Genomic DNA, 19,604 nt, shown 5'->3' with positions numbered 1-19,604 from the left:
GTCAGTCCCAAATGAACACACAGACACTATATTAATTATGAACTGTTGGCCGGTGACTAGGGCTTCTTATTGGCTAGCTCTGTCTTAATTACTAGCCTGTAACTACTAATCTATGTATTTCCACGTGGTCTCGGCTTACCAGAGTGCCAGACCTGCAATTCCTTTGCCTGCTACATTGCAACTGTTCTGGTGGGCTCTCCTGCCTACCTTTCCCTGACTTCTCCTCTCCTAGTCCTGCCCATCTTCCTGCCTCATTGGCCATTGGCCCAACAGTGTTTTATTCATAAACCAATAAGAGAAACATATGCACAGAAAGGTAACCCCTACCAGAAAGAGGGTAGTTAGCTTTAGCAAACAAACATCCCTGCTCTCTGGCAATACACTTTTATTTGGAGTCTGGTGAGAAACTGGGAGTCACCTGGGGTTTGGTTCCAGTGCAGTGACAGACAAGGAAAGATACAGTCCAGTTCCGGTGAATCTGTTACTCTTCATTCAAGGCCCAGAGGACAGCAGAGGCCTTGGGAACAGAGGGCGGGCCTGACGCAGAGGACCCATGGGAGCCCCACAGCTTTGCCCTGGCAGCAACAGCTTCCTGTCTTCAGGCTTTCTCAACAGTCGCTGGGCCTACTCTACTGTCTGACCTCCCTGTGTCCACCTGGGCTTAGAAAATTTCCTTTAATACTTTTGACTCAGCCTTTGGTCTAGGGTGGACCAGAGGGCTTCTCCTCAGCTACTTAGCTTCTGCTATGAAGGTAACATGTTCTACAGAGAAGAGGGTGAGATGGTGTAGTCTGCAGGCTGAGAGAAGTGGCCATCACCATCACTATCACATGCCCAAAGCAGACAGCACAAGAGAACATTTACAGTCACCTAAAAAGACCTTGGAGTCAGCACTGGATGTCCTCAAAGCCACTTGCTACTGTGAGAACATGAAAAGGATCCATCTGTGCTGTTAAAAAAAATCTAGATAAAATTACAGCTTTCTCTCCATTCCAACTGAAGACCCACCCTGGTAGAGCCAGGGAAGCAACATGTTCAGCCCCAAGACAATGCCAGGTCAGATGTTTCTCAACACCATGGAAGACCCATCAGAAGTGACTCCCGGACACCTGAGGAGTTGGTGCCCATAGCATTGCTAAAGAAGTTCCTTTGGCTGAGGGTGTCAGGGGAAGGCACAATAAAACCAGATACTTCTGTTTTCTTCAGTGAAGTCACTAATCCTTCCTTGAGCTCCATGGAGTTGGGATGTAGACCAGCCTGCTGGGGTCTGGAGTACAGGGGCTGCAGATAGGTCAGGCTGGGCGAGCAATCTCCAGGAGGGGCACTGACATGTTTTCCCTGCAGTCCACATATTCAAAGCTCTCAAAGGGCAGCTGCTGTGGATGGCTCAGGTAGGAGCAGGTAAGAGAACCCCTGGAGAGGAAGCAGAGTAACCCTGGAGAGGACAGAACACTCTCGTCTGGCTCTCCTGTGTGTGTGTGTGTGTGTGTGTGTGTGTGTGTGTGTGTGTGTGTGTGAGGCTGGCTCCCCAGGACCTCCCTCTCACTTCCTTCTGCTCTCTGCTCTGCCAGGACACTGGGTCAGCTGCCACAACTGGGCTCTGGAAGCTCCAGACAGGGCCTCTAAGCAAGGTAAGATCTGCAACAGGCCTTAGTCTTGCTATTCTCCGGAGCTAACAAAACTCCTATGTGAGCTACCATGACCCTTTCTCTACCTCAAGAGACACAGCTGACGCGAGATTGAAGCGGGAGTGGGCACACAGGAGCTCCGCACCGTACTTACTGGATATGCAAAAGGATATGGTGGACTTTGACTTTCAGCTGTGCACAGATTTTGCTGAGAGAGAGAGAGAGAGAGAGAGAGAGAGAGAGAGAGAGAGAGAGAGAGAGAGAGAGAGAGAGAGAGCAGTGAGTCTTGTTTATAGATGGTCAGGGAACTCAGAGTTTCCTGTTACAAGTCACAGCTCACACAGTTTGCTTGCCTCCCATCCAGGGCCTCCAAGATGCCTCTCTCAAGATGTCTTATCCTCTAAAATGAGCCTGGCCACCTGCCCACCTACATTCTTGGCCCAGGCACATGCTGACCTCTCCCCTCAGCACAAAAGTGGATACCATTCTTCCACAGAGATTCTAAGAGTCCAATTCACAAAAAAGATGAACAAAATTCAACCTGTTATTCTAATCTAGGTGCAACAGGAAGAGGCTCTGGACTTTTACCCTGGCATATTGTGGTCCCAGCCACAAGGGGGCAGGCCAAATACAGGCTCATGAGTCTGAAGCAATTAGGAAACAGAGGATTTTTTTGGGATTAAAAGTGGGTGCCAGCCGGGCATTGGTGGCGCACGCCTTTAATCCCAGCACTCGGGAGGCAGAGGCAGGCGGATCTCTGTGAGTTCGAGACCAGCCTGGACTACCAAGCCAGGACAGCCTCCAAAGCCACAGAGAAACCCTGTCTCGAAAACAAAACAAAACAAAACAAAACAAAAAAAAGTGGGTGCCACCACCACCTGGCGATATTTTTAAAATTTAAAAATATATTTAGTTGCCAGGTATTGGTGGGTCACGCCTTTAATCCTAGCACTGGAGAGGCAGAGGCAGGTGGATCTCTGTGAGTTCAAGGCCAACCTGGTCTATAAAGAGAGTTCTAGGACGGGCCAGGGCTACACAGAGAAACCCTGTCATGAAAAACAAAAAGAATCTAGTGAATCTTAACTGGGCTTTTCAGCTAAGGAAGAAGGTAGGAGAGAAGAGATCAGAGGGCACTTACTATGTGTTTTCATCCAAAATACTGCTGGCAACTTTGTAAGGCATCTGTCAACCAAAGGAGCAGGTTAGCCGTACCCCAGGCTTCCCCTTCCCACTTCTGCATCCATCCACACAGCTGTGGGCAGGGCTGGTCAGGAAGAGGGAAGCTACCTGTTCGCTAGCCAAAGGACCGATGTGCAGGCAGAGGCTGCTGGTAACCTGGCCTACCACAGAGGTCTGGTGGAGAACCTCTGCAGTCAGCTGTGTCACGGTGATGGGATAGAAGTTGCTGTTGGCAATGGTCAGGATATTCTGGAGAGGAAGGCAAGGCAAGGCCGGTGAGGCTAGCCCTTCTTCCAGAGCGAGAACACAAACACCTGTAGAAGCCTGGCTCTTTGGCCTGAGTCCCATACTACCCTGTTGGGGCTCGGGTACAAAGGGCTAGCTAGTATTAGTGACTCTGCAGGCTCTTGATGGCAAAGGTCACCTTTGAGGGTTGACAGTGAGCTGGGTCTTATGGTGGATCTCTGTTGTTTTTACTCTTTGGCTATTTTGGGGGTTCGGCCACCCAACTCCCAAATAAATCACAGAGGCTTACTTTTACGAATGCCAGCCCTTAGCTTGGCTTATTTCTAGCCAGCTTTTCTTACCTTAAATTATCTCATCTATCTTTTGTCTCTAGGCTTTTATCTTTATTCTATAAACCTTTCTTCTTACTCAAAGGCTTGCTGTGTTGCTGTCCCCTGATGTCCTCCTCTTCCTCCTTCTTGCTCCTCAATCTTTTCTTCCCAGATTTCTCCTCATTTTTATTCTCTCTGCCTGCCAGCTGCACCTGTCCTTTCTCCTGCCACCCTATTCAGATCTTTTCTTCCCCCCTTTCCCTTGAGACAGGGTTTCTCTGTGTAACTAGCTCTGTAGACCAGGCTGGCCTCGAACTCACAGAGATCCGCCTGCCTCTACCTCCCAATTGCTGGGATTAAAGGCGTGCGCCACCAACGCCCGGCCACATCTTTGTATCATTAAAACAAATGTTGCACAGCATAAACAAATATAATACATCTTAAAAATAATATTCCACGACACACCCCACAGTCCCAGTTACTCTGGAGCCCAAGAATTCAAGACCAACTGGGGCAACACAGTGAAAACCCAGCAATCAACTGAGTTTGCTAGTTGAGGATCTAGTTTTATCCTGCCCATTTCTTTCCATTCTGTCCTGGTATCTCTATTCCACCCTATGACTGACCTGGTCCAGATTGTAACCCTTCGCTATGGAGAGCCCCAATCACACGTAATCTACTACAGCATCCTTCTGTAGACCACAAGATCCGTGGAACCTGCATCTTAGGCTACAAGGAAGATGGGCGTGTTCTGGAGAAGGCAGGGGTGAAATTGGGAGCTCCTACCACCTACCGTCATGTTGAGTCGTATATGAGTCTCATCAAAGGTCACCATGGAGGAGTTGAGGCCTATCGGATACACGGCAATGGATCGTGGATACAGGAAAAAGACGGTGAGGGTGAAGGCTAACAGGCAGATGATCACGGCTAGGAACACGGAGAGCTTCCTGTGTGAGAACAGGTCCCAGGATGGAAGAGAGAAATCTGAACACCAAGGAGACATGAGGAGGGGGTTCAGACTGCCCCCTCCAGACAGGTGGCTTCCTCTTGCGCACAGTCTGGCAACTGTATTTAGCTGTCTAGCTGTGGTTTAGCATAGTATTGGAAGGCAGTCAACAAGGCTTCCATTCCCATATCTCTGTCCCCACTGACCCAATAATGCTGAGCGGTACTATTTAACCTCTTCAAAAGCCCAGTATGTCTATAAAGTGGAGATAATTAGATTTATTTCATAGAATTTCCTGAGTCAAGAGCAGAAAAACAAAATCACAGTTCCTGGCAAGACAGCAAGACCTCAATGAATGCTATCACTGCTAGAAACCAGTCTATGTGACTCCTTGAGAGTTCTGAATTTTAATATTTAATTAAACTCAGTACTTAGAACAGGATGCTACCTACCCACATAATTCAATCTGAGATATGAATGAAAGAGAAAGAACCTAGTATGTTATGAGGGACACTGCTTGTTTCTAGTTTTATTACATTTATTTATTTTGTGTGCGCTATATCATGTGCATGGAGGCCAGAGGGCAACTTGTGGGAATTACTTTGCTTCTACATTGTGGTTCTGGAGTTTGAACTCAGGTCATCAGGCTGAGCCCCACCCACACCTCTACCCGCTGAACCATCTCCTGGGATGGTTTAATACAGTGGCTGGGGAGGTTGGGCAACAGCTCTCAGGTAGAAACTGAGGGTTTTTGGAGGAGGTTGCAGGGACCCATGTCAAACAGATGTGATCACATACAGGGTCATGGGCACTGCACTGAAACCAGCTGCTTCTGATGTCCTGAACTGTCCAAGAATAAGATCTGAGCAGCTGGTTTTCTATCTCTACTGGGAAGAGCACAAGATCTAAACTGCTATAGCAAAGGCAGCTGCAACCAGGGCAACTTGTTCCCTCCTGGAAGGTTTGCCACAGCCATGATGGCCTCAGCTGATATCCACTATGATCTATGTGGCCCTTTTTTGTTGCTGTTCTATTATGACTGACTTGTAAGTGTTCATTTTTATGGGGTATGATATTCCAATCCAATATATGTTGTCTATATTGTGAATCCAGGGTCAGTAGAAAAACTACTATATGACATTTATCCACCCCCCCTTTTTTTGCTAGAGATCAAACCCAGCATCTCATGCATGCTAGCCAAGCAAACACACTATCAGTGAGTTACAATCCCAGCTGCTGACACTATCATTCTTTTTGTTTGTTTGTTTTGTTTTTTTTTTGTTTTTGTTTTTTGGTTTTTACGAGACAGGGTTTCTCTGTATTGTTTTGGAGGCTGTCGGTCCAGCCCAGCCTCGAACTGACAGAGATCCGCCTGCCTCTGCCTCCCGAGTGCTGGGATTAAAGGCGTGCGCCACCACCGCCCGGCTGACACTATCATTCTTAAGGACAAGCCTTAGAAATTCAAAGGCTGTACAAGTTTAATCCCAGTAAGACTCAGACTTTCTGGATGAAAACCAATGGGGTGGGGAGAAAACAGAGGAGTAGGCGAGGCTGCTCATAGGGATGTATGACACTCACGTGTGTCTGGGCTTCAGCCTTTGGTCTCCATAAGGGATGAGGGCGACCAGCTGCTTCTCTTGCTCTGCAGAAGGAAAGAGGGTGAGAGAGAATGCTAAAGTGTCCGTGACCAATATTTCCCACGCTAGCCTCCCCCCGCATCCCTCCATCCCATCTAGCAGGGCCAGAGCTTGTTGCCTCTATCCCACAGCAGGATTGAGAACACGGGGGTGAAGTTGGCAGCTCAGCTTTCAACTAGAAAAGGAGTGTGATCTTCATTACCAGGTATGAAGAAACACTGGGTCACTAGCAAGTCAGAGGGGCCCTATTCCTTTGGAGAGGTCATTTTTAGCTCCCCAAATCCGAAGACACAGCATTGCTTGAGAAGCAGACTTTCCTCCAGGGAACAGAACTATTTCTAAGAGAGCATGAACTGGCCTGGCCACCTACTCCAGGAGTTGCACAGGGACCGGTCTGGATCTCTCGCTGGTTTCTAGGGTCTTTCCAGAGTCCTGGTCTACTCACCTCGGGGGATCTCCCCATTGCCTTGGCAGGTAGGACAAATCACAAAGCCAGCACCAGCAGCCCTTGCATAAAGCACACCGGAGCACGGTGGCTTGTTGCTGCCGGTGCTCAAGTAGTTGGCAGGCTTGTTGGCAGGTAGGATTGACTTGTCCTCATCCTGTTGAGAGGTTACCTGGGAGAATGCCTTGCCCATAGCTCAGCAGGATTTTTCACTAATGAGAAATAAAAGAAGGTTCAGTGCTATTAGCCTGTAAGCATTGATGTCAGATATAATTCTAGTATTAAGTTTTCGAGATTGGCAAGAAGTCCTACCATTATCTAAGCAAGTTTTAGCTTAGAGGAGAGTTTTGGGCAGTGACTTGGGTTTTTTTTTTTTTTTTTTCTAATGAAAGCTCAAAACCAAAGAAAAGCAGAAGTTATTTCACTTTAAGGGACTTCAATAAGTGAATGTAGAGTATTTTTTTCTGGAAAAGCTGAACTATCACTTATTTCAAAGAAAGGGAAGCTGGATAGGACTGGGAGCAGGGAGCACATCAGTCGCAGGGTCCCTTTGTCCTCCCTCATCAAGTGATTACTCTTTAGAAGCCAATAGCACTAGGGCAGAAATGCCTGGAGTCAGCTTGTGGGTGGGTAGAAGGGAGGCTTCTAGTCTGGAGTTTGGCTATTAACAAAATCAGGGCTTCTTATGCGAGAGAACAGAGCTGGGGCTAAGAAGCCGTTTGAAACGGGACTGGGAGGGAGCCTAAATTTGTCCTTCACTGCTTTCTGGGGAACAGTCACACTTGAGTCTGTTCTTCACTAGGAAAGGTCAAGGCTAAGTCTGAACTTTCCCCAAAAGCCCCGAGTAGTGGCTGAAGTAGCCTGTTAAGACACACTCAAGATCTCCCTGGGATAAAATGATGACACCATACTCACCTGGTTTAGGTCTATGATTCCAGGCTTTTCTCAGCTGCAAGATTGGGTTTTCTGGAATGCTCCTCTGGGACGAAGGGCTTCTAGGGTGGGTTGGGGTGGCCCCCAGAGAGGGGCGATCAGCTCCCTTCACCGGAAACCTGGGAGAGAGAATGTGCGCCAAGTGCGGAGCCGGAATCACTGGCTTCCAGGATCTAAGCTTCCCTCTCTACTGGGGGCCTCCGTCAAGGACCATCAGGTGAGCAAGGAAGGAAAAGATGGGACTTCATTGAGGAAGGATTTTAAATCCCACAACACTGGCCGTTAATCGAATTTGGGCACTGTGCGTTGGGCGCTGAGAAACCAAACGTCTCTGGGCTCTTGCTTTGTAAAGGAGAGGGATGGGGATGGGGGGTCCCGGGAGTGCCTTACCCCAAAGTGACGACGCCCTCAGCATAATCGAAACTGCGGGAGCCGTGAGTTTATCACAAGCTTGGAGTCCAAGCCAGACATGGCCCCGCCCCCTGGCCCCGCCCCCGGAAGACGCTTCCGGCTCCGGGAGTGTCATGGGAGGACAAATGCTGCAAGGACCAACTAGTCCAGTAAGCGTTTCAAAGAACATTTATTCCCAATTCTTTAAGTGGCTATTTACAAGTACAATGGAACGAACGACTGGTTCCAGATGGTCAAAGCAGGTCCGACTCCAAATCCACCTCATTACCCACACCATGAGGCTCTGCTTCTACCCCAAACCCCACGAAAAAGTTTTAAATAATAAACAGCCTGGTCGGCTTGCAGTTTGAATTGTGATTTATTTAGAAGCATTCAAGAATTAGACTGTAAATAAACAGATTATGAGTAATTAAAATCGCCACTTATTATAAATACCAGCGAAGTTAAATAATACCTTTTAAACTATCTTTACCCTTTGAGCTAGGGTCCAGATTCCTTCTTTGAAACTCTTTTATCATGAGCAAAATTCTTTAGTGTTTTGTTACCTCTTCTTTCACCACCCGTACCCATAGTTCCATTTGATAAACTAAATGAGACTTAGAATTCTAGAAGCAAGCTTCTTCCCATTTATCCAAGAGTTAAACTAACCTTTTGGCGGGTTAGCCCCCACCCACTACTTCCTGTTCTCAACTCTAGGGCAGGACACCTCAGAAGAGGATTACTAACATTTAGATGTCACCAGCATTTTCTTGTCCCCCTCGTTACACCCCAACCTTACCAAGATGAATATTTGCACATATCTGACAGTCACAAAAGATGACTTAAATTTATCTTCCCTTTATGTAACAGGCGAGTTTTCCCCTTCTCTATGAGATTAGTGAAATAGTTCACACTACTTAGGATTTTTTCTAAGTAAAACTTCCACAAACACTGCTCAATGGGTGCTGGTGGGCTAACTCCAATGCCCTGCCCTTTTGTCCCTCGAGGCACCTGCCAGGTGGACCCTCAACTCTTCTGAAAGCAGAGAGTTACTCATTTACTAAGTCTTACAGGGAAATGGCTTTCTTGATCTGCTGTCCTTTAAGGTCATGTAGCTATGAAGCTTGGAGTTGGTTACAGAAATTAGAAGAATAAGTCTTGAAAATGTTCAAGGTTAATAAACAAAAAACAATCTAATATTTAACAGCCCATTAAAAACAACCACATGAACAAAGGAAAAGACTCAACTTCAGTACAAGCAAAAGGAAAGCAGTCTCCAGGACCTCCACACACTGCAGTGCAGGGAGTTCTGTCCACATCAGCTGAGAACTGTCTTCCTACCACTCATCCCATTTCAAAAATGAGAATTTAAGTTCTGGTCTTTGATTTGCTCCAAAAATACTGTAACAGATACTGTTTTGACAATTCAGTGACGTTCGATATAGATTCATCAGATTAAAAAACAAGTGAGGGCTTCTACCCACACCTCAATGACAGAATAGAGATCATCTCTGAGCAGCAGGCAGTTATTTAATACAAGGTCAGTCCTCAGTAGCGGTGGCTGTACCAGTCGTTGTTGTTGATGTGAAGGAGTTCTGTCACAGCCTGCAGGATATTGTAATTGTGTTTTCTCAGCAGCCTGAGGTTCAGCTGCCTGTCGCAGAATCCCATTTCAAAGAGATGGGCCATCAGGGCTGCTGTCTGATCTTCAGAAACAATGGGCTGTGCAAAGACACGAAGTAGACATTTTCTGTATAATTTAACGGTTTATCTTGCAAATCTTTATTAATACTGTCACCCCAGTCTTTCCTGACTTAGCCAATGGGTCAAGAGTGCTCTGGCTAAGCATGAGCACAGCTGAAGCTGAAGGAGATGGTGACAGAGTAGGGGTATGTTTCAGAGGACTCTCTGAAAGCAGCATGCTTAGGCATGGAGGCTCACACCTGATTCCAGTTTGGAGGATGATCATGAAGAGTGAGCCTTTATCTCTAAAGCCCCAAACAAACAAAAGTCACCCATTCTTCAGCCAAGTAAAAACTGAATTGCAAGATGAAGGCTTGAAGATTTGTGAACATAAAAATAATAGTGAGGAAAATACAAGCAAAAACGACAATGAAGCTGGTATGGGATATGAAACTTTACCAGCTATACAAGATGGATATAGAATTGTGAAATTATATCTCAGGCAGTCTTTTTACCCTCAAAATAGAAGTGATCTCATTAAGAGGAAGCTAACACCCATTTACGGAAATCTCAGTCCTCCCCCTCTTTATATAGCCCTGGTTATCCTGGAACTCACTATGTAGACCAGGCTGTCCTTCAACTCAGAGACATTGCCTCTGTCTGACATATGCTAGACATATGCTTTGCCTGAGCCATAAACCCTAGTCCCTCTCTCTGCTTATTTTGTAACAGTCTATCAATCATCCTTGACAGGCTTAATCTACTTATACTTTAAATCTTTTCTTCTTCTTTTTTTTTGAATGATGTGTTTTTTTTTTTTGTTTGTTCTTTTCAAAACAGCGTTTCTCTGTGTAACCCTGGCCATCCTAGAACTAGCTGCATAGACTAGGCTGGTCTGGAGCCTCTGCCTCCCAAGTGCTGGGATTAAAGGCATGTGCTACCACAGTCTGGAATACTTTTTTTTTACTTAAAGTTTTTTTTCTTCTCTCTGAGGAACAGATGGAAAGTGGGGTGGGGGAAAGTGGGGGGAGCGGAGGAGAGTAGGGAGGGGGAACTGGAACTGGAATGTAAAAAAAAACATCAATAAAAAAGTTAAATTTAAAGAAAAAAAAGGCTAAAAATTTTTCATTTTATATTCCAACCACAGTCAACCCCCCCCCCCCTTTCCCCACCTCCTCCCATCCACTCCTCAAGAGAGGTAAGGCCTTCCTCCGGGAATCTCTGGGATACCAATTTGAGGCTGCACCAACCCCTCCCCCCTCAATCTGGCCGAGCAAGGTTATCTCAACCCTTTTCTCTCATCTGTATTGATAACATTGTTCATAGTTAGGAATGCCAACCCAAAGTCTCTCTTATAAACACTTCCTTCTGCCTTATGTGGGCTAGTGTTTATTTTACTTCTCCAACGTAGCCTTGAACTGTCAAATTCCTCACTACTGGGTCGCAGCTCTCTGTAGCATTTAGCACGGCCTACTGTCCCCTTATGAACCTCCCCAAATCCCAAGTGGCCCTGCTTCTAAGTTTTTTGAGACAGTGTTTCTCTGTGAAACAGTTCTGGCTGTCCTGTAACTCACTCTTTAGACCAGGCTGGCCTTGAACTCATAGAGATCTGCTTGCCTCTGCCTCCTGGGATCAAAGGTGTGTGCTACCACTGCCCAGCTAAGTTTTGTTTTTGTAGAGTTCTGTTGCTTTGATTCTTAGAGGCTGTTTCTGCCTTCCACATTTTTTTCATGGATAATCCCATCCAAAGCACATAGTTCCTGCCAGCTAGAACCTGTATGCAAATGACTGTCACACTTCAGCTTCAGGTCACATTTCTTCTCTGCGGTGCAGATGCATACACCCAATTGCATGCTGGGTGGCTATACTTTTAACCTGGATAAGCTGCAAATTCAACACTAAGCAAAACCCACTAGATATATTCCTACCCAAACAATAAGCTTTTTCATTGAGGCAGGGGTTATTCTGTATTGCATTGTGTTTGTGTGTGCTCATGTGGACATCAGAGGACAACTCATGAGAGTCGGTTCTCTCCTTTCATCATTAGGTCCCAGGGATTGGAACTAAATTTTCAAGCTTGGCAGCAAGCACCTTTACTCACTGAGTGAACTACTGGCCTTTTCTCCTTGTACTTACTGCATGGCACTCCTGAGTACCTGAGCTTGAGATTTACCCTTGACCTCTTTTTAAGCATTTAATCACTGACAAGTCTTGACATTTCTCTTTTATGTTATTTTTTATACCCTTAATTTCCACCTATATGTGGATTTTCATATGGATTTCTTTACTAATTCTATACCTCTGTACTGCACAAGAGCGACCTTACTAAGAACAAACGTAATCACATCGAATCACACCCTTAAAATCTGTCCCTGGGGTGTGGTGCCAAGTGCTTTAAGTTCCAGTGCTCAGAGGCAGGTGCATCTCTGAGTTCAAGGACAGCTTGGTCTACAGTCTTTTCCAGTTACAAAAATGTAACTATCTATGCCTTAAAATAAAAACCAGAACTTACAGCTCACCTTTTCTCTCCTTACTCTTCTCTCCAGATCTGAGTCACCACCCACTCACTTCCAGCTCTTGATAGCTGGCTATTCTATTTTATTTTTCAAAGAGGGCAAGACCTGGGACTGAACCCAGGGTGCGAAGCAAGAGTTCTATCATTACTAAACTACATCTGTATCCCTTTTAAAATTTTGAGAAAAGGTTTCTCTCTGTAGCCCAGGCTGGCTTTGAACTTAGAATCTTTCTGCTTTCTCAGTAGCTGGGATTCCAGGTGAGAGCTACCACTTCCAAATTTAAAACATTTCCAGCTGGAGAGATGGCTCAGGGGTTAAGAGCACTGGCTCTTCTTCCAGAAGTCCTGAGTGCAATTCTCAGCAATCACATGGTGGCTCACAAACATCTATAATGAGATCTGGTGCCCTCTTATGGAGTGTGAGGGCATACATGCAGACCAAATACTGTATATGTATTAAATAAACAAATCTTAAAAACAAAAACTTTCCTGGGGGAGCATTAGCTTTTTCCTTAGGTCTCAGTTGAGATACTGACTTCCAGGAAACCTCTGTCCCAGTGGGTGGAGATGCCCCATCTGCTGGACTGCACTGGCACAGTATGCTACCCTGTCCTGGAAAGGTGCATGCTCTGCCAAAGTGCATGTCTGACAGCAATGTGTGCCTTAGGCATCCAGTAGCACCTGTTCGTCTAACTCTGTACACGTAGCAGGTCTTCAACAAATCTTAGGTTCTTTTCCTTTTCTTCCCAGAGTAACTTGATTAAAAAGACAGGAAAAGGCAGGGCCATGTGTTCATCAAAGACTAAGTCTATAGTCCATGACATGTTAATTGCCAGTCCAGACAGAAAGACACTGCCATTTGTACTGATCACTTAGGGGCTGAAGTTAAGGAAAAGAAACCACACACTGACCTGTGCAGTGACTGGTGGCCCAGAAAATAGGGCCTTGTACGCAGAGGCAGCAACAGACAAAGCCCCCTTCACCAGTCCTCCAGCAATGCTGCTCCCATTGTGGTGCCTATAGAGGAAAACCAAATTATCTCCCCAAATAAAATCATAACCTTACAAGATAATGTGGGTGTTAATCTAAGGTATCCTTAAGAGAGAAAAAGATTAGATGTAAAAGGAGAAAATGAACTGTTTACAGAGCTATAAATCTTGGTCTGATGCAGTGCTGGGCTCAGGAAACACACACCCTGTTAGCACACCAGCTCTCCATCCCAGCTGAAAATGTGGTCATGGGCACACATAGGTATCAGCAATCTGTCTGCACATCTCAGAGAAAACACCTGGCAAAGCAAATATGATCTTTCTGGATACTGACTGATCTGAGATAACAGGAACCAGAAAGGCGGCTGTATCTAAGGAAAAAATGGCCAAAATGCACATGGGGCTTGATCCTCCTGTCTTCTTGGGCACTACAGGTCCAGTGAATTTAGAGCAGGCCTTTCTTGTCTGGAATGTGAAAATGCCTAAATACGAGCCTCAGCTGTCTTCTTCAGCTCTCTGTCCAGTGCTGAGCAAAAGCTTTATAGGTAAGAACAAGAAGGAATGAGGACTCTCCTCCTGTGCTCTGAAGAGGCACACACTGAGAGGCTCATTTGAGCAGAAGCAGCGCTGGGATGTCCACCTGCTTCTCAAGAGACTTCACAAGGTCATTACCTTGAGTGGTCACAGCTCCTCTGTCTGCTGTTTACAAGTCCTGATGAGCCTCTGGGTTCTAAAAGCAAAAGAACTGTTGGTTAGATGCAGTGTCTGAAGTCTTTCCAGTTTCAGAAAGTTTTGTGGGTGGTTTAAGTAGCTGAGAAAGACAAACTGTCTAGATATGCTATACAAGGTGTCTTTGAATAAAAAAAAAACCTTCTACAATCCTATTACACTGATATGTTGGTTCTCAATGGTTTTAGGTTTGGCACTTTTAGGAAGAAGTGACTGTGAGGACATACTTACTACTTCACAGTGCTACTGTCCTCACTGTTCAAGTAAGTGGACAGAACCATGAGCATCATACACTAGCTGAGTTGCTGCATCAGTCAGGTGAGTAAAGGCAAAAGTGGAGCTGGCACCTAGGCTGTGTTCATATGTACTTAGGAGAGCAGAAACAGAGCATGAAGGAGGGAAAACAAGACCATGAGTCACAAAAATGGATAGCCTGTTAATATCTGGTTTCCAGTGGAAAGAAGGAAAGGAAGGGAGGTGAAGATCAAACTTGTCATTACCTCCTCTGATTTGATCAGGGACTGAAAGAAAGTCTCGGGTGGTAACTGGTGAATCCACTCCTGGGGACCCGTGCTGTACACAGAGGGAGCTCCTTTAGAAAGACACAATATTGGAGGTAAGTTGAAAATCAGCCACAGCAGTGGTAGGAAATCAGTAAACAGTGCAGCAGGGCCAGATTCTCTGCAGGCTTCACATTCCTGACCCCCATCACGTGAGTTTGGGGATCTGCTCAGAAGGGTTGCATTCTATTCTTGCTTCCTTTTTAAACCACAATCCAGCTAGAAAAACTGGTTTCACTCAGGTCACTTCCCCCACATCAGGTTGTGCTAATAGTTGGACAATTTAGTTTGTTGAGTGTTTTAAAAAATGGTCAGGGTTCCCACAGTTTCTATACTAAGACCAATGGCCAAGATCTATGGAGACTTAAATACTTTCTGGGTATATATCCATAAGGAATTTATATAATTCCCTAATTGTCCTTTTTTTGGTGTGTGTTAGTACATGGAGGATAAAGGTTTTTCTGTTGAACCCAAGCCCTCATGTAATTTTTCTTGTCATCTTCATTCAACCCAAAAATCAAAACATGAAGGGAAGATCCAGAAATGTCTGTGCTTAAAGATCTTTCTCTTAATTATAGAAAATAAACACATATGCTCATGAAAGGTCAACTAAAACATTTGTTTAAATCCCAAATTCACAAATGCTGAGAAATATGGATATGACTTTTATTCATTTAAGTTTGGAGATTAAGTTATTTCACCTCTGGATAGGACAGCTAAGGGGGACTGTGCAGTACCTGGACAGTGGTGGTGGAAGTCCCACCACCTCGGGGACTAGGGGCACTGTGTCCAGAGTTTGTGAGGTTGTAAGGATGTCACTGATGCTCTGTTCCTGTGGCTGGCTCTCCCCTTCAGGGAGTCTCTCTTCAGGCTCCGTTGGCTCCTGCCCAGCCTCGATCCCAGATTCGCCTTCAGCCCCTCGCTCCAGGCCTGGCTGTGAGAGTGCAGAGCTATACATGGAGTCCCCCAGGGGGCGGCTGGTATCAAAGCACTCAGGCAGGATGATGATATAATCTTCAGAGGAAGCAGAAGACTGACTCTGAACTTCATCTTGGAGTTCCTCTTCCTCAGCAATGTGGACAATCTCTTCCCTTTCATCTCCAAGTGGTCCTTCTTCAGGCAAGGCAAATTTCACTAAGGACAAAAGTAACCGCTGTGAAGGAAAGGCTTAGCAGCAAACCTTAATGTTGTACTCACTCGGCAAAGCCTTGTGGGTCGTGAGCTAGCAGAAAAGCCACAGTGGAAAAACCAGAGGAATGGATGGGCTGCTGCTGGAGGCATAAGTGCACTCTGCTTCAATAGCACGCATGCCAAGCAGACAGAGTGGAAATCAACACTCAGGCACGTGGGCACAAACAGCCAGGCTTACTATGAGCACTGTGAGTCTTACAGTCCCCTTTCCTCTTCATTATGACAGTTAACAGACGGGAATAAAGCTTTATAACAACTGGTAAGCTAGCTATCAGAGCTATGAAAGGTGTCACATGTAAGCCCTCCAGGTTGTATGCTTGCTTTCCTGTGCCTTAGAAAGTGATGCACAGTAAGAAGAGAACACTGGAAAATCACGGGGTGAGTAGAAAGGTGCCCCAAGATCCTATCAGAGTAATACTATGAACAATTTGGTTTATCTTTCCACACCATTCTGGTATTTGTATCTATGTGTAAAAAAAATTCGTGTGTGTGTGTTTTCATTTTAAGCAAAAATAGGACAATTATGTTTAAAAGAATATATAGGTCAATTTTCTTTATGTATGGCGTATGCTGATTACACCCGTGAATGTGTTTGTGTGTAGGTCAGAGGAGGACATCAAGTGTCTTCCTTTATTGCTTTCCACCTTACAGACAGGACCTTTCACTCAGCATTTTGTTTAGGCTGGCTGGCTATGAGATCCAGGATCTGCCTGTCTCAGTTCCCTGACACTGGGGTTACAGGCTGACAGGGCTGTGCTTGGCTTTTAGGTGAGTACTAAGGACTCAAATTCTGGTTCTCTTGCTTACATAGCAAGGACTCCTATCCACTGAGCCATTCCCTAAGCTTGCAAAATTGGTATTATCATGCACCAGAAACTGAATTTTTGGATAGTTTTTGAGACATAAGAGGTCAACTGATGGGTGATATCCTTCTATATGTTTTTTTTATTGGTTGATGAATAAAACACTGTTTGGCACCAGGCATTGGTGGCGAACGCCTTTAATCCGAGCATTCGGGAGGCAGAGGCAGGTAGATCTCTACAAGTTCTGAGGCCAGCCTGGTCTACAGAGCAAGTTCCAGAGCAGCCTCCAAAACCACAGAGACACCCTGTCTCGAAAAACCAACAAAACAAAACAAACAACAAAAAAAACCAAAAAACAAAAAAACACTGTTTGGCTAGGAGAGGCAGGAAGGTAGGCAGGGCTAGGAGACAAGGAGAATTCTGGGAAAGGTAGGCAGAGACATACCCCATGTGAGACAGGAAAGATAGGACACACTAGGTGTTCTCTGGTAAGATAAGACCATGTAGAAACACATAGATTAATAGAAATGGGTTAATAATTAAGACAGAGCTAGCCAATAAGAAGCCCTAGCCATCAGCCAATAGTTTAATAATGTAAGTCTCTGTGTGCATTCATTTGGGGCTGAGGCAACTGTGGAACCTGGCAGGAAAGAAAACTCTAACAGTTAACACTGAGTGTAGTTCCCAGAAGCCATTTCCCCTTCTTTTTTTTTTTTTTTTGAGACAGTGTCTACATCTGCACCTTGAGTACTGGGATTAAACACATGTGCTAAAAATGCCTGTCCATCTGCCTTATTTTTGGTGATAAGGTCTGCCACAGCACCAGTGTTTTGTAGGTGGGTGCCAGGGATTGAGCTAACCTCAATTGTCACCGCCAGAACCCATGAAGGTGGTTTTGTTTATTTTGATTTTTTATTTAACCCTGGGAAGCAGTTTGGTACTCTTGTCATCCTCCCCACCCTTTTTTTCTCTCTCGAGACAGGGTTTCTCTGTGGCTTTGGAGGCTGTCCTGGAACTCGCTCTGTAGACCAGGCTGGTCTCGAACTCACAGACATCTGCCTTCCTCCTCCTCCCTAGTGCTGGGATTAAAGGTGTGTGCCACCAACACCCGGCCGACATCCCAAATTTTCAGATTGCTGCCCATGGGAGAAAACAGATAATTCAGTTACCAATGGGAACATCTGCTGAGGAGCTGTCAACTTACAGGAAGAATCTTTTCTGCAGAATTCAGGCAGTGCAACTGGCGGCTGCTCCTCTGTGGACTGCAGCTGCAATTCCCCTGAGAAGCGCAGACATGAATTAGGGTGGCTTCTTTGTTCCTCGGGCTTTATTAAGAATGCCAGCATAGTCAAAGCTAAAAATCAGTCTCCCTCCCCTCTCAGCAAGGAAGAACACCCCTTGCTATTCAGGGGCCACCTTGCTAGCTGGTGGGACACTCACTCTGTGGGGACCTCTGTCTACAGGGTGGGTTGTGGTCTGGAGCAGCATCCAAGGTAAGGGATCGGATTACAGTCTCACATACAAACTGGGTCCCACTCAGATCTTCCTCCGTTTCTTCCACTGAAGCAGTGGCCTCAGCCTTCCTCTTTGTTGGTACGGTGGAATCTGAAAGAAACACAAAGCTGATTTGTACTTACTGTTAAAAAGAGTGGAGAGCTTTCACCAGTCACTGCATATTAAACCTAGCTGAGGTATGAATAGCTGCTCTTGCTGTCATGAGGGAAGACTTAGAAAGACAGCGAGAGATGCTACAGGACACCAATTTGCATGCTGAGGTAAAGTTAATGAGGAATGGGTATATGAAAATAGGTATGGAATGGGAAGGGAAGGTACAAGTGCTTTACAGACATTTAACCCCTTACCAGGAAGTGCTTTAAATCCCGCCCCTTCACTCTCTTCCTGTATCTGCCCCAAGCCTGGCTTCTCTATTAAAGGATTGTCATGTGGCAGAGGAGACATGCAGGGAGTCATATCTGGAGAATGAAGACAGGAAAACCATCAACTGAGAAAAAGCATGACATCATAAACAGTCAAGTGTTCAGAAGCAGCAGTTTGTAGGCTTCTTGCTTCCTATGGGGTTAAAATAAACCCAAATATGCTCCACCACCTGTCATAAAGAACTTCACCAGAAATGCAACCCAGCTCTGACCAATCAATACTGGATCACAAACAAGTAAATGGCTTAGCAGGTCAAAGCCAAGGTATAAAACCACGAGTAAAGGCACAAAGGAAGAAAAGTGAAGAAGGCTCCTTTACAGCAATCAAGTCCTGCACACACTTGTACTGTGGCACTGACAGACACAGGGAAAGGAGGAGATGGAGCATGGGTGTAGCTTCACTATCACATGGGAGCACTCCTCACCCTCCAGTGCTCCAGACGATAACACCAGTACCTGAACAAGATGAGCCAAGACATGCTTACCAACAGGGGTGTTGTGGGGCACTCTCTCCAATTCCTGGACAATGTTTATATCCAGCAGCTCAAAGGACAACAGGTCCTAGAAAAGGAGATGGCCAAATAAAGGTGTCTGCAGTGCAAGTGAGAGCCATGTTCTGCACAGCTGGACCCCAGCCCTTCTGCACATCGTCTGAATCCAATTCTGTTCAAATCCATGCCCCTCTTCAATCAAGTGAAACTAAGAAGAGTTCAATGGGAACTGGTATTCTCAAATGTCTAGTTGGCCAGGAGGAGAGGAAACAGTGGGTAGGCAAATGAAGCAGGTGACTATGAAGAGGTCACTAGAGGGAAGTTGTGGGGATGCACAAGCCTGAGCTTCCAACTCATGAGGAAACAGTTTAGAAACTTGCTCCACAGACAATCTCACTCCCATTAAATACTCCATCAAACTGACTGATCAAGCTTCCCATCTTTAACTTCCCAGAACCACCCATGGCCATGCCACCTTCTCAATAACTAGGTGAGGACTCTTTCCTCAGTGCTCACTTCCTTTCTCCCCCTTGTCCCTCAAAGTGCAGACTGTTTACCTGGGCAGTCAGAAGGTCCACAGATGGAATGTACAGTTCTCTCTCATTGGGAACATTCTGTGTCTTCTGTGGGATGCTGGTTCCTGTTCCTTCAGTCTGTTTTGTCACTTCATCCAATGGAATCTCTTCTTCTGCTAGAAGGAAAGCTTCCTATAGAGACAAATAATTGGGGCATATTTTAGGACCTCAACAGAGCTCAAGCACCAGGTTGACAATGTCACCCCTAAAATAAAAATACAGCAGAACTTCTACTTTCAAATTTTTAATTTTAATTTAGACTTCTATAGAAAAGCTGTAAAAATAGCAAAAGAGTTCACACACTGTTCCAAAAAGTAGTTAGCTCCAAATTCTATAACAGTAGAAGTCTGCTCCACTAACAAAAAAATCAATAGCAAACAGCAGCAAGTAACAGGCAGGTCAAGATGTCAATAGTA

At 45.5% G+C, this 19,604-nt stretch overlaps 2 protein-coding genes across 7 annotated transcripts in view; both read right to left on the bottom strand.

Moving 5' to 3' along the window:
* Positions 1 to 368: 368 nt before the first annotated feature.
* On the bottom strand, positions 369 to 7,807 carry Tmem106a (transmembrane protein 106A). 2 transcript variants are annotated; one of them, XM_040749771.1, is made up of 9 exons: positions 7,716 to 7,807; positions 7,308 to 7,444; positions 6,393 to 6,604; positions 5,889 to 5,952; positions 4,158 to 4,311; positions 2,916 to 3,056; positions 2,767 to 2,810; positions 1,783 to 1,836; positions 369 to 1,413 (listed from the first exon to the last, which is right to left on the bottom strand). In XM_040749771.1, the coding sequence occupies exons 3-9, from the start codon at positions 6,583 to 6,585 to the stop codon at positions 1,293 to 1,295; spliced, it is 771 nt and encodes a 256-aa protein (XP_040605705.1). In that variant the 5' UTR covers positions 6,586 to 6,604; positions 7,308 to 7,444; positions 7,716 to 7,807; the 3' UTR covers positions 369 to 1,292. The 2 variants fall into 2 exon arrangements, with proteins under 2 accessions (XP_040605705.1, XP_040605706.1); XM_040749772.1 differs by lacking the exon at positions 7,716 to 7,807 and having other exon boundaries at positions 7,308 to 7,709.
* Positions 7,808 to 7,886: 79 nt separating this feature from the next.
* The window catches only part of Nbr1 (NBR1 autophagy cargo receptor), a 30,561-nt gene continuing 18,843 nt past the window's right edge, over positions 7,887 to 19,604 (bottom strand). For 3 of the 5 annotated variants that reach the window (XM_040749767.1, XM_040749766.1, XM_040749768.1), the window contains 10 exons: positions 19,171 to 19,320; positions 18,608 to 18,683; positions 18,048 to 18,158; positions 17,626 to 17,790; positions 17,390 to 17,464; positions 14,929 to 15,325; positions 14,132 to 14,223; positions 13,575 to 13,632; positions 12,825 to 12,930; positions 7,887 to 9,437 (listed from right to left, as the gene is read on the bottom strand). In XM_040749767.1, coding sequence (XP_040605701.1) covers positions 9,264 to 9,437; positions 12,825 to 12,930; positions 13,575 to 13,632; positions 14,132 to 14,223; positions 14,929 to 15,325; positions 17,390 to 17,464; positions 17,626 to 17,790; positions 18,048 to 18,158; positions 18,608 to 18,683; positions 19,171 to 19,320 — 1,404 coding nt within the window. In that variant the 3' untranslated portion in view covers positions 7,887 to 9,263. The remainder of the gene's footprint in view (positions 9,438 to 12,824; positions 12,931 to 13,574; positions 13,633 to 14,131; positions 14,224 to 14,928; positions 15,326 to 17,389; positions 17,465 to 17,625; positions 17,791 to 18,047; positions 18,159 to 18,607; positions 18,684 to 19,170; positions 19,321 to 19,604) is intronic. The other 2 variants (XM_040749769.1, XM_040749770.1) reach the window with 2 other exon arrangements.

Source organism: Mesocricetus auratus, unplaced genomic scaffold (assembly GCF_017639785.1).
Source record: "Mesocricetus auratus isolate SY011 unplaced genomic scaffold, BCM_Maur_2.0 Super-Scaffold_100007, whole genome shotgun sequence".
Taxonomy (NCBI): domain Eukaryota; kingdom Metazoa; phylum Chordata; class Mammalia; order Rodentia; family Cricetidae; genus Mesocricetus; species Mesocricetus auratus.
Note: the sequence above shows the minus strand (reverse complement) of the source record. Positions and strands in the feature narration are given on the sequence as shown.

Bases quoted from the DNA above. Each gene is read 5' to 3' on its own strand.
- Tmem106a (XM_040749771.1), bottom strand. From the start codon at position 6,585: ATGGGCAAGGCATTCTCCCAGGTAACCTCTCAACAGGATGAGGACAAG. The intron at 4,312-5,888 runs GTGAGTGTCATA...GTTCTCACACAG, and splicing joins AGGCTGAAGCCCAGACACAC to GAAGCTCTCCGTGTTCCTAG. The intron at 3,057-4,157 runs GTAGGTGGTAGG...CTTCCTCTCCAG, and splicing joins ATATACGACTCAACATGACG to AATATCCTGACCATTGCCAA.